This window comes from Magnolia sinica, chromosome 19, assembly GCF_029962835.1.
Source record: "Magnolia sinica isolate HGM2019 chromosome 19, MsV1, whole genome shotgun sequence".
Classification (NCBI taxonomy): Eukaryota; Viridiplantae; Streptophyta; class Magnoliopsida; order Magnoliales; family Magnoliaceae; genus Magnolia; species Magnolia sinica.
In genome coordinates this window covers 11106296-11119470 of record NC_080591.1, presented here as the reverse complement: position 1 = coordinate 11119470, position 13175 = coordinate 11106296, and the positions used below count along the sequence as shown (strand labels likewise).

Here is a 13175-nt window from a genome sequence, read left to right as displayed (position 1 = left end):
AATGAAGGTTATATTCACCTGGATGGAGCGGAGAAATACAGCCAGTATTGGTAGAAGTTGTGATGGTGATTCTCAGATCCAATGCTGTATAGATTCTGAGGCTGGAAAATTAAGAGATCAAACTAAAAAAGGGCACTGTGCATGTGAATCTTCAAAATTTGGTAAAAGAAAACAGGTAGATTCAGACTGCAATACTGCTGCTTCAATTGGAGGGCAGCCAATAAATGAAATACTGCATTGGCATAGTGCTATAAGAAGAGAATTGAAGGACATAGCTGAAGAGGCAAGGAAGATACAGCTTTCAGGAGATTTCTCTGATCTATCAGCCTTCAATGAGAGACTGCAATTTATCGCTGAAGTATGCATCTTTCACAGGTGTGCTACTCATCATCATTATTTTAGTAGGAATTTTTATTTCCAATTCTGTATGTTTTCGTCAATCTAAATGTACAAGTTCCTTTGCTTTATGGATCATCAGTCCCGCCCCCCACCACCCCCCAAACCACTTTATTTAACTTTATTTGCTTCTTCTTCTTCTTCTTCTTTTTCCAGTCGCTCATCTTAATTAGAAACACAGGCCACCAAAAAAACAAAAAACAAAAAAACAGAGGACCCTCTTCCTGTAGTTTTTATTTAGTTAGTTCATTCTGTTGTTTCTTTATTGGATAATTTATATTTTTAGTCTTTTTAAATTAATATTTTTTTGGGATTCTGCATGCAGTATTGCTGAGGACAAGGTCATATTCCCTGCAGTAGATAAGGAACTCTCTTTTGCTCAGGAGCATGCCGAAGAAGAGAGCCAATTTAACAATTTTAGGTGCTTGATAGAGAGCATTCAAAGTGCTGGAGCCAATTCATCTTCTGCTGAATTTTATACAAAGCTTTGCTCACATGCTGATCAAATAATGGACACTATACGGAAGCACTTCCACAACGAGGAAGTTCAGGTAAGCTTTGTTACTTCACATGATAAAGCCCTTTCATGCCCCTCTATATGAATGCTGGAAGCAGTTTTCCTAGCTCACATTGCTTTCGTAGGTTCTTCCTCTTGCCCGAGAGCATTTCAGTCTAGAAAAACAGCGAGAACTTCTGTATGAGAGCTTGTGTGTGATGCCATTGAAACTGGTCGAACGTGTCTTACCGTGGCTGGTAGGATCACTAAGCGAAGAAGAAGCGAGGTCATTTCTTCAGAATATGCATTTGGCAGGTCTGTATTTAATCATCTTCACACCATCTTTTTGGGAAGGGAGAGGATTCAGTACTATTGCACAAACACATGAGAAATGCTCATTCCAACCTGTTGGATGATAAGTTACCATCTATCCCTTGGATACTTTTCAACCTATTATGTGTGTGCGACGTCCACCCTGTCCAATAGGTTGGCCCAACATGAGGATCACCTTGTGCAAAAATCAGCCCCCTCCACTCATTTGGTGGGGCACGCCATAGAAAATAATGTGCAGCCACTGATAAATAAAAACATGTGTGGTCAGCCTGGTTTTTGCACAATCTGATTTCTGCACAAGGCAATCCTCATGGTTGGGCAACCTATTGGACGGGATGGATTTTGCATTCACATGACACGTTGAAAGTTAACTGCTGGGTGAACGGTACTCATCATCGAACCACTTGGATGTGAGCATTCTCGTGTGTGCCTGCACACACACACACACACACATCTGTGTTCATGTGTGTTATCTAGTACTATCTTCAAACTCCTGTTGCATATGTACAAGATCTGGACCTTTATACGTTGGATCCAACCTTTGATGGGACATACTCCAAAAATCACTGCATTCAGATGATCCTGATCACCACATGAAGATTTTATCTTTTACAAATGGAAGGTGAGGAGTCTGTCCAACCAACGGTTGATGTTCAATGGATAGAGCTCCTCCATTCAGTGGCTAGGGTCATCCGATTGGTTTTATTGTTGGGATATAGATCATACATGGTAGAGCTCAAGAGATGAATAGTGCGGATTCCATACATGTGTGCCTAGTATGTGGACTATGAAGATAGGATGCTTGATTTCAAACTCTGATATTAGTGTTCACATTGGATCCTTTTAGAAACGTCTTGTGTAAATGGCCATTTTATGCTTTTCAACTCCACATGGGACTCACGTGTAGCTACGTGGTGCAGCTCCAACATCTGACACTGCACTGGTCACACTTTTCTCTGGTTGGGCATGTAAAGGTCGTCCCCAAAACGTCTCCAAATCAGGAAGATTCATATGTTTGTCTTCAAGTGCAATCGGTGGCTGTCCAGTGAAAAGAATGAATGATATTGAAAAAGATTCTAGCCAACCATTCTGTGCTTGTGCTTCTCAATTGAATACCAAGGGAGAATCTTCACCTGTGCAACAAGATGATGACAAAAGGCCAGTTAAGCGTGTCAACTTCTCAGGATCGTGTGAAAATATTGATGCTTGTAATGAGTCAGAAACTGTAAAGAACCAAAAAATGTCTTGTTGCAATCAGCGCTGTTGTGTCCCAGGTTTAGGGGTGAACAGCAATAATTTGGGAATAAACTCACTTGCCACTACGAAGTCTCTACGTTCCTTGTCTTACAGCTCTTCTTCTGCACCTTCTCTAAATTCCAGCCTCTTTATCTGGGAAACAGATGGTAGCTCTTCTGACATTGGCCACACACCAAGGCCGATTGACAACATATTCAAATTTCATAAAGCCATCCGTAAAGACTTGGAATATTTGGATGTCGAGTCTGGAAAACTTACGGGTTGTGATGAGACATTTCTTCGACAGTTCAGTGGTAGATTTCGGCTGTTGTGGGGCCTATATAGAGCCCACAGTAATGCTGAGGATGAGATTGTTTTTCCAGCTTTAGAATCCAAAGAGGCTCTTCATAATGTGAGCCACTCTTACACACTAGATCACAAGCAGGAGGAGAAACTATTTGAAGATATCTCAATAGTTCTTTCCGAGCTTTCTCAGCTGCATGAAGATCTGAGCAGAATCAATCAATCTGCTGGTGCTACTGGAAGTGGGTTTAGTTCTTCTGATGGTCATAGTCATGATCAGGTAAGGAAGTACAATGAGCTTGCAACAAAGCTTCAAGGCATGTGTAAATCCATACGTGTCACACTTGATCAGCATGTTTTCCGGGAAGAACTTGAGCTGTGGCCATTGTTTGACAGCCATTTTTCAGTGGAGGAACAGGACAAAATTGTTGGCCGTATAATTGGGACTACGGGGGCAGAAGTGCTCCAATCGATGCTACCATGGGTAACTTCTGTGCTTACTCACGAGGAGCAGAACAAAATGATGGACACTTGGAGGAAGGCAACCAAAAACACAATGTTCAGTGAGTGGCTGAATGAGTGGTGGGAAGGGACTCCTGTGGCATCTTTACAGAATGCAACGGAGAGCAGTATTTCCCCTGAAGGTTCGTGCTTTTATCTTGTGTTACTTGGTGTTGAGTAATACATACTTTTTTATCAGTAGCATGAATGTGAAGAAATGTTTGTTTGATATCTCTTGTTTCATGGTAATGTTTGTTTATTGGTCAAATAGGCAAAGTTTTCTTTCTGATCTCTTATTGTGCTCTTTTAGCTATGGATATCCAAGAAAGTCTGGACCAGAGCGATCAGATGTTTAAGCCTGGCTGGAAGGATATTTTTCGGATGAATCAGAATGAGCTAGAATCAGAGATAAGAAAGGTTTCTCGAGACTCAACACTCGATCCACGGAGAAAGGCGTATCTGATTCAAAATCTTATGACCAGGTTTGTATATATGATATTCACATTGCCATATGAAAGTAGAATCTTTTCAATCGTAGTCCTACATAAACTGACATTCAATGGGCTATTCAAGTCGCTGGATAGCAGCTCAACAGAAGTTGCCTCAAGCAAGAACGGAAGAAACTACAAATGGTGAAGAAGTACCTGGATGCTCTCCATCATTTCGAGATCCAGAGAAGCAAGTGTTTGGTTGTGAGCATTACAAAAGAAATTGCAAACTCCTTGCTGCTTGCTGTAACAAGTTATTCGCATGCAGGTTCTGTCATGATAAAGTCAGTGATCACTCAATGGATAGGTATCTTTGGCTTTTCTATCACATGTTACGATTATACTTCTACATGTCTGATTCTGGTTCATCATCACCATCATCATCATCATCTTCTTCTTCTTCTTCTTCTTCTTTTTCCTTGTGTCAGGAAAGCAACACTAGAAATGATGTGCATGCGCTGTTTGAAGATTCAAGCCGTTGGACCGGTTTGCAAGACCCCTTCTTGTGAGGGATTTCCAATGGCAAAATATTATTGCAATATCTGCAAATTTTTTGATGATGAAAGGTATGAAAATTCTTACTAACGATTTATTTTTATTTTTTCATTTTGTTATTCCTAATGGTGTATACTGCTGTAATTTTGTTTTAGACAACTCAAATTTTATTCAAAAGAACCAGATTCCAAGCAATAAGCACTAGATGAATCTCCTTCCAAAATAAGCACTCCATTAAAAGAACCTTGAAAAAGCTTAATCCCAACCTTCATAGCTTTGAGCTCTGGTCCCTTGAAATCACCAAACTCGACAGGCCAACGAATGCCAAATTGATGCCGCCTTTGTGATCACTCACAACATCATCAATCCTAGAAATTCCCAAGTCACATCAAGTGGATTTTTTGACAAAGTAACTCAAAATTTATTCAAAAGAACCAGAGACCAAGCAATAACACTAGATGAATCTCCTCCCAGATTGAGCAGGCTTCATCCTGATCATCAACCTTGAGCTTGCTTGATTGAAATTACCCAAGCCCACTGGGCCAGAGACACCAATTTGATCCCCTGGTTGTCATCGCTCATGACACTACCAACCCCAAGAATTCCCAGGTTACCCAAAGAGGGGACATCCATATTTAGCTTTCACAAGGAGCCCAATTCAGCCTTTTGTTTTAGAAAGAGAATGTTCTCCAGGATGACCAAGTCCTGATTTTTTGCCGGACTGGAAACCAAGACACCTTTGAAATTGTCAGCCATAAACTCCCAATTCATAAGATAGAACTTAATCCTCTCAATAGCCTTGGACAAAAGAACTTTTTCCCTCAAAGATTTTAATTTTACAAATTTCTCTGAGTTATTGTGGGATCTCACTTCTTGAACTTTCTATGTTGAGATAATTCTTTCAGGTCATGCTTGATATGACAAATGATCTTCGATTCACTTTTGATATCGAGAAACTATAAAGTTTCATTCTTAATCATTACCCTAGCATTGTCTCACCTATTTGGGGTTGGCTTTCTCATTAGTGCTTGGCGAAAGTTTGACGACTGCCTGCCCATTTGACATCAACCCTCCTTTACCTGGGATGGGGATCAGTGGGCACACAGCTACCGGGCAGTGTTGTCATTCATTCAATAAAACTCCAACTTAGGTGCTGTTTGGTAAAACTTAATTTCAGGACTTATCGCTGAAAATTGCCATTTTCAATGATTTTGGGAATTCAGACTGTTTGGTACCATGCCCTTAGAAGACTCTCAGTTGTGCCCGACAATGCCCACTGAACTCCAAACAGTTCAAAGAAGTTGTCCCATACTCCTTTGGCAAAAGGATAGTGTATGAACAGATGCTCTTGCTGTCTCCTTGTTATGCATACACGTGACATACATTCGGGGGCACTCTCTCTCTCTCTCTCTCTCTCAAATTATTGATTGTGGGCACGTTCTTCCTCCTACTAGCCACACCAAAGCTGCCACCTTGGATGGGGAGCCATAGCACCACACAAATGCTGTTTGGCTCACTTGACCTTCCAATGTAGAACTAGAGATAGCATTGTAAAATAATTTTACAGAGAACCAGCCTTATTTCTCCTTCTTCTGCAGCATAGAATCTTTTTCCTCCACTGAAGGGATAATGGGATGAAGCATCTCCAACAGCTTGAACATCTCTTTTGTCTCTTCATCCATCAAATTCCTTAGAAAAAGGGGGTCCACATTACCTCCTACCCTGATAAGGAGTAACATTGTGCCACCATAGTATTTGCCTCCACATTCCTGGCTAGCTGGGGATAAACCTCCTGCAATGACTTTTCCCTCACCCAAACATCCTCCCAAAAGTGAATGCTTCCCTCGTCCCCTAATGAAAAACCCGTTCCCTCCATAAAATTGGGCCTTAGCTTTGCCACTTCCTTCCATATTGCCATTACCCTACATAATGCTGATGCCTTGGTCCAGCACCCCCCTCCTTGAACCCCATACTTCCTTGCTACCACCTCTCTCCATTGGTTCCCTCTTCCAAACCAAACCTCTAGATCCATTTCTCCATAAGGGCAGAATTCATTAACTCCAGTTTCTTTAAGATGGCTCCCCCTCCATTCTATGACCTTCTTGTTGGCCTAGAGGAAAACATCTTCTTGGTCTCTAGTTTTGTTGTGAAATATCCTTTTGTTATGTTCTAATCATATTACCCAAAGCCCAGCTAACGAGGGAAGTCTTAGTAACAACTTTCTACTAGTGCTTGAATAGCTATCATGCCACAAGGCCTCAATCAAACAAGGCGTCAACCCATCTATCCTGAACAATTTAAAAGACAACCAAACAGCCTCAATTGAATGAGGCATTACCCCATCCATCCTAAACAATTTAAAAGGCCACCAAAAGGCCCATGCAAGTAACAATGCATGAATAATAGATTCATTCTTTCCTTGCTCCAGAGGCAATGGATACAAAAATCATGAACAATCATTGGTCCACTCAGGTGGTCAACTATAAACACCTCGTCCTTTAAAAAAAGCCAGCCAAAAGCAATCCCCCATTAGAGGGCCCTTATATGATCAATGTTTTGAAAGTTCAGTCGGATGTTAAAATCGTAAATAGCAAATTGCAAAATTATGAGTTGTATGATCTTTTACACAAAACATAGAGAAAATCTGAATATTCATAAAACTTAAAAATAGGATATGAATATTCATTGTTCTTTCTTTTCATATCATGATTTGTAGATAATTGTAGAATATATTACTATCACACATTGTTTGACGTTATTTTGATAAAAATCAAGCTAAATGTGGTCTTTTCAGTACTTCAAAGGGTTTTGATAAAGTCATTATAAAAAATTTAAGTTGAAAAACCTGACCGCTTAAAGGGTACTATCAAAAGAATGAGATGATTAGGAGTCCAAAAAGATTTTCCAAAAAGTCTAAACTCTTTAAGTCTCATATAACTCTAGATTATATAATTAACATATCAACTGAAACCCAGAAAGTATTGTCACCAACTTGATGGACTTAGAAATAACGTTCCCTTAAAATCATAAACATTGTCATGTTTTAAAGTCAAAGTAATAAAGCACAAGTTGGCCTTCAAAAAGATTTATTTTAATAAGTTTGTCTTTATCATATTAAGAATCTGTAACCCTAGAAAACAGAGCCTAAATTCAAGATATGTGAAAAAAGGAAAAGAAATTTTTAGTTTCAATCTTTATGTTGAATTCAGATTCTTACCCCTAATGCCACTATAAATATGGGTCAACATGTTTGCAACCATCCATAAAAACATTCCAGATAAGTCGTGGATCAATTTGGTGACTTGTGCAGTCAAGAGATAAGAAATCATAGAAAAAAAGCTCCCCAAATCTCGTAGAATAATAAAATAAAATAAATGACCCATTTAAAAAGATTCTTAAAGCTTCATCAATTTCATGGTCATCGCCATCATCTATGCCTTGTCCCAACTAATTAAGGTCGGCTATGTGAATCCTTTTCTACCATTCCACGTTGTCGAGGGGAGTTTGGAATGTCATATTGTTTGGATTCATGTTGGAAGTTAGCATAAGTTTGACGCTGGCTGACAACCTGATGCAATCCTCCATTCGGGTTGTAACTGGCAATGAGAGCATAAAACTAAACTATTTACAATCAGGCATTCTCTAATAACCTATTACATAGGTTGATTACAATCAATGGTTTAAAACCTCATCAATTTATAGACATAAAATAGAAGTCAATAAAGTTTCCAAAAGAAGGGAACAAGTATAATTCAAATCGTAAATAGGGACTCAAATAAAAAAAGTGTACGATTCAAACAATAGAATCATAGGATTCATTCAAAAATGGATTGAAAGTGGGATTCAAATCGTTTTGTTTTTTATTTTTATTAAATAAAAAATAAAAAATTAAACACACTCACACGCCACAATGGGTACTTGAACACATGACCTCTGTGTAGAAACTCTTGTGAGTCTACCACTGAGCCATCCATGAGTAGGGACCTAATTTCAATAGTAAATGACAGGAGTTGACAACTCTGCATATGACCATGCTATCAGCCCATAAATGAGGGTGTTTTATTCATTTTCCTTTATTTTAAAACATAAGGCAATTAGTTATTGAGCAACTAACTAAATAATAATTCATCCACAAGTATGGCCATATGAGACCCACACCTGTGATCAATTGGGGCCCACTTTAGCCCGTCGTATTCACAGACATGAAAACTATGCTCTAGTTTTATATCCATGTGGCTGCTCCACGAGAGTAACGAGTTCTTCGATTTCATCATAATAGATTCCTTTGAAAATTTTAGCCACACCATTTGGTCCCCAGAGAAATGGTATCAAGATTATATCACTCATGTCTCAAGAACCACCCCCTGTCACCACACCATACATCCTTTGGAAAGAGCATTTATGACCTCTCCACAATGCCATACACATTCCCCTTACTGAGCTCTTTCACACTCATTATTGCCTGCACCATCCTTTTGGACCTTCCCCTTGCCCTTTTAGTCAGAGCTTTCAACCTCATTCCTAACTGGTGCAGATCTTGGTCTCTGTTGCACATTACCAAACCATCTAGGTCTACTTCTCCTCACCTCATTAACTATTAGTGCTGAATATAATAGCGTAGAAATAAGGAGCTAAATGTCGAGCAGATTGTGCTTGCAGGGAAGGAGGAAAAAAACAGATTATGTAAAATATTTTCGATAATTTTCTCCTTTCTTAAGGAGGTTTTAGCTCAAAACTTCACCTCTCAATGAGTGTAGTTAGCAACTTCACTTCTCGATTCAGCTTCTCTAGTAAAAGCATGGTGTGAGATAGATTGGACTTTGTCTTTCCAGTTCATATTTAAGTAAGATTTTGACATTGACATTTACAACACTATGATTCACCTAGTTGTGAACAGGATATTTTAAACCATAATCTCTCCTTTGTGACTACTGCTGAAGAGGGTTTCCAAGTAATTTTTTTCCATTTTCCTTCTTAATTACTCCAGGATGGTATACCATTGCCCATTTTGCAATTTATGCCGCCTTGGGAAGGGGCTTGGCATCGACTTCTTCCATTGCATGACATGCAATTGTTGCCTAGGAATGAAGTTAGTGGAGCACAAATGCCGAGAGAAGGGACTTGAGACAAACTGCCCCATATGTTGTGATTTTTTATTCACATCAAGTGCAGCAGTCAGAGCCCTTCCTTGTGGCCATTTCATGCATTCAGCCTGCTTTCAGGTCTGTTCTTTTTCTGCATTTCCTTACTTTCTAACTGTGTATATGACGTGTTCACTCTGCTCGAATCTAACTCTTGTTCTTCTTTCTATTGTGTTTAGGCATACACTTGCAGTCACTACACGTGCCCGATATGCAGCAAATCCTTGGGAGATATGGCGGTAAGAGAGCAGTTTTTCTTGTTTCTCATAAGTGTGGTTCAAGTTCTGTTCATTTCCCACGTCCTTGAGGGGTTATTAGCTGCACCACATTGATGTTAAAATTGATTAATGCGAAAAAGTTTCAGACACCACCTTCTTTTTTTTTTTCCCATAGAGAAAATCCATGCTACTGCATTTATGCCCTGTATGGTGGATAATTTTTCATAATTTTGTAATTTGCAACAGACAGAAAGCATGATCTAGCCCTTTTGATTAATTAAAACCCAAAATCCTTTTAGGCCTGTTGGGTAGACACCAAAAATGAATTGATCACAATTTAGTTCATCATAATCATGGTGAACTAAAATAAAGATCAACTCATTTTTGCGCATTCTACCAAACGAAGTCCTTAAATCTACTAGAATATCAGAACTTCACAGGCCCAAAGGCATCTAATCCGGCTCTAGACTGCAACCATCTCTTAGAAAAGAAAAGAAAAGAAAAAAGAATTGAGGAGAGGAAAATCATCCAATTGACATTTCAACCGCTTCTTATTTGCTGGTAGTTGATTTACTGGGTATCTATTTACATCCAGGTTTACTTCGGTATGCTGGACGCCTTGTTAGCTGCTGAAGAGCTCCCGGAAGAATACAGGGACCGTTGTCAGGTATGCATGCTGCCTGTTGCCATTTTCTTTTGATTACTTATATTTTTTTGAGCCGGGGGTAGAATTATAAATGGATTGTTTACTCCAGGATATACTCTGCAACGACTGCGATAAGAAGGGGACATCCCGGTTCCACTGGTTGTACCATAAATGTGGTTTTTGTGGTTCCTACAATACCCGGGTCATCAAGACTGAGACGGTCAATTCCATGTGTTCCACATCGAACTAGCACATGTTGATTCAGGTGTGTAAATATTCATGGCCTAGCATTTTGTAAGTAGCTCAATGCCAACGGCTACAGGCAATTCATTTTTTCCTCTAGTTTTGTTGATGGCGGTGAGTGTAGTATAGCAACATGAGAGAGATGTAATCATCATCAAACCTGCTGTCCACTCAACCCGCCTTCAGATATTCCATCTGTTGCATCCATCAATCCAGGGTCAGGTCAAACCCCGGAAGGCAATCATTTTGTCGGTGAGAAATAGTGGATTCTTTAATCACCCCTATTGCTCCTGCGTTCCGTGTTGCATATTATATTTTGAAAAGATGGAGGTATTCTTCCAATAGTTCAAAAACTCAAACACTCCGCTCGACTCGATGTCCAGTTGGGTTGGATCAACTCAAAGGATCAACTCGACTTGATATTCCATTATTAAATTAATAAGAACATTTAAGTAATAATACCTATTTAATAAGCTATACTATGAAAATTCATGCGAGTATCATAAAATCAAGTGCATGGCTTGTTGGCAGCGTTGCTCGACTCTTTTAAAACTGGTCAGGGATTTGAATCAGTTTTTGCACTTCTATTATGAAAAACCACCACTCAGCGACTAACTCGGCTCAAGTCAACAGAGTCATAGAGGCTAACTTGACGAGTCTTGCTGAGTAGAGCTCAATGGCTGAGTCATGGCGACTCCTCTGTGGTGGTAGGACTGGGGCCGCCTGACGTACGTGTTTTATCCACACCTCTGCTCTTTCCGTTGAAAACTTCTTGGTGGGCCAAGAAGTTTTGGATCAATCTGATATGTGTCATCCCTTCATCTAGGTCCGTGTGACCTTATGAACAAGTTGGATGACGAATAAACATCACTGTGAGGAGCCCTATGAAGGTTTCAATGGTGGACGTTATTTATCCCCACTTACCTGTGGTGATCCCCTTGAGCTTTGGATATGCTTTCAATTTTGGGTTCATGGTCTAAAATGAGCTTGCAAAACGGATGGATGGTGTAGATAAAACGCATGCGTCATGGTGAGCTCCATAGTCCTGCCACCTTGTAATGTTGGTGGTGGCAGGGTCACCACGTAATCCGTCCATGCCCTATTACCTGCATTGACTAATGTGAACGTTTATATCGTGGACGGTGGATATGAAGCAGGAATAATACCCCCAGCACCAAGTCGTATTAGTATCTGTTGAAAGGTAAATCGCAATCCTTGCTTCAAAATAACAGCTCAAAACAAGGAGTAGTTCTTCGCCCGGTTGGCCTGTCCTTGTTTCAGTTTGTTGCATCTATTGTAGCAGATGTCAAATTCACTGGGGGCTGGTCCGAGGCTCTTCGAAGCCCATCCAACCGAGGGTCACACCAGCCGCCTAGCCTATTGAAGATCAGCCTCGCCCATCCTTGGAGCAATGTGCCCAGGCCTTTATGAATAATCATCCCCGTCTCACCCAGGCCGAGCAGCTGAGGCTCATACCAGCCTCTTGGGTTGACGCATGAGGCCTTTCTGAATAATCATCCCTCGCTCACCCACGCATGGCCGAATTAGTCATTGGTCCTTAAAGAGTGATTACCGTGAGCTGTCTGTGGACCTCCTTCCTGAGCAAAAATCTACTTCCAGGTGTACGTCACCTAGTTGACCAGGCTGTAACAATGACTAATTTGACTGTTAACTGAATAATGGTGTGGTATATCAGACTAAAAGGAAGTGTAGTTGTTTGTGGTCCAAATGATGTTTATGCAAATGTGGAAATAAATCATAGCAGAAAAATCTAACTAAACAAGGTACTTGCTTCTGCGGTCCTGACGTTGTGTGCGCCCTAACCTTGGGTGGGGCTCAACATAAACACGAGTCGCCCAATACGGACTTTAGGTCGGTTGGGGCTCAGCTGTGTTGAGGGCAAGTTGGGCTTAGGCTGAAAATCTTAAACTTGACCTCAACTTATGTTGCCTTGGATTGCCGTCTCAGGTGAACTTAACCCCACCTGAACCCAACTTGCATATCTCTTACAATGAAAATATTGTAGGGAAGCGCGGAAGGTGAGCCCTCAAGATCTGACGGTCTACACGATGTTTGGAACATTTACAAAGCAGAAGAATGACGCTCCAACGGCCCGCCTATCTACTACTGGAGCAGATGAAACTATTCACACCTCTAATCCTATAGTGGCCCCGGATTGCGATATATGAATCAGATCGTCCCAGGGACAAGCTAAAATGGACAGACTATATCGCACACAATTTCTCTCTGTATACTCTCGGTTTATCGTATGACTCAATGTTTTACACGAGAGAAGCGCATTCCTTTCATAACAGAGGAAGGAGAGTTTGGGTGGGATTAAATAATTTGATCAAATCTCTATCTTCAATTAAAAATCAAATTCATATTTGAATTTGAAATTTAATTCAAAGGAAAAGACCGGAGAAAACATGGGACGTACCCACTAGTGATTGCTCACAAGTGGGCCCCACTGGCCTACGTCCAACATCTCTCACTCAATCACATTGTGGAATAGGCACATAAATTTGTCCATCTAACTTGCCTAATAACAATCAAAGAACCAAACATCACGATCAGAAGAATCAGAGGCGTGGGACCAGCTGGATCACCATAATCTTCTCACAGGTGCTTAAGTACTAAGTGACCACCTGACTAGTACTCAATAACCTAAGCTTTGCA

At 40.4% G+C, this 13175-nt stretch overlaps 1 protein-coding gene across 2 annotated transcripts in view; it reads left to right on the top strand.

The window, feature by feature from the left end:
• The window catches only part of LOC131235242 (zinc finger protein BRUTUS-like), a 29354-nt gene extending 18381 nt beyond the window's left edge, over nucleotides 1-10973 (top strand). For both annotated transcript variants that reach the window (XM_058232383.1, XM_058232384.1), the window contains exons 4-14: nucleotides 8-375; nucleotides 722-947; nucleotides 1039-1207; nucleotides 2146-3408; nucleotides 3576-3747; nucleotides 3839-4060; nucleotides 4182-4319; nucleotides 9236-9470; nucleotides 9569-9628; nucleotides 10203-10274; nucleotides 10363-10973. In XM_058232383.1, coding sequence (XP_058088366.1) covers nucleotides 8-375; nucleotides 722-947; nucleotides 1039-1207; nucleotides 2146-3408; nucleotides 3576-3747; nucleotides 3839-4060; nucleotides 4182-4319; nucleotides 9236-9470; nucleotides 9569-9628; nucleotides 10203-10274; nucleotides 10363-10503 — 3066 coding nt within the window. In that variant the 3' untranslated portion in view covers nucleotides 10504-10973. The remainder of the gene's footprint in view (nucleotides 1-7; nucleotides 376-721; nucleotides 948-1038; nucleotides 1208-2145; nucleotides 3409-3575; nucleotides 3748-3838; nucleotides 4061-4181; nucleotides 4320-9235; nucleotides 9471-9568; nucleotides 9629-10202; nucleotides 10275-10362) is intronic.
• The last annotated feature ends 2202 nt before the right edge of the window (nucleotides 10974-13175 follow it).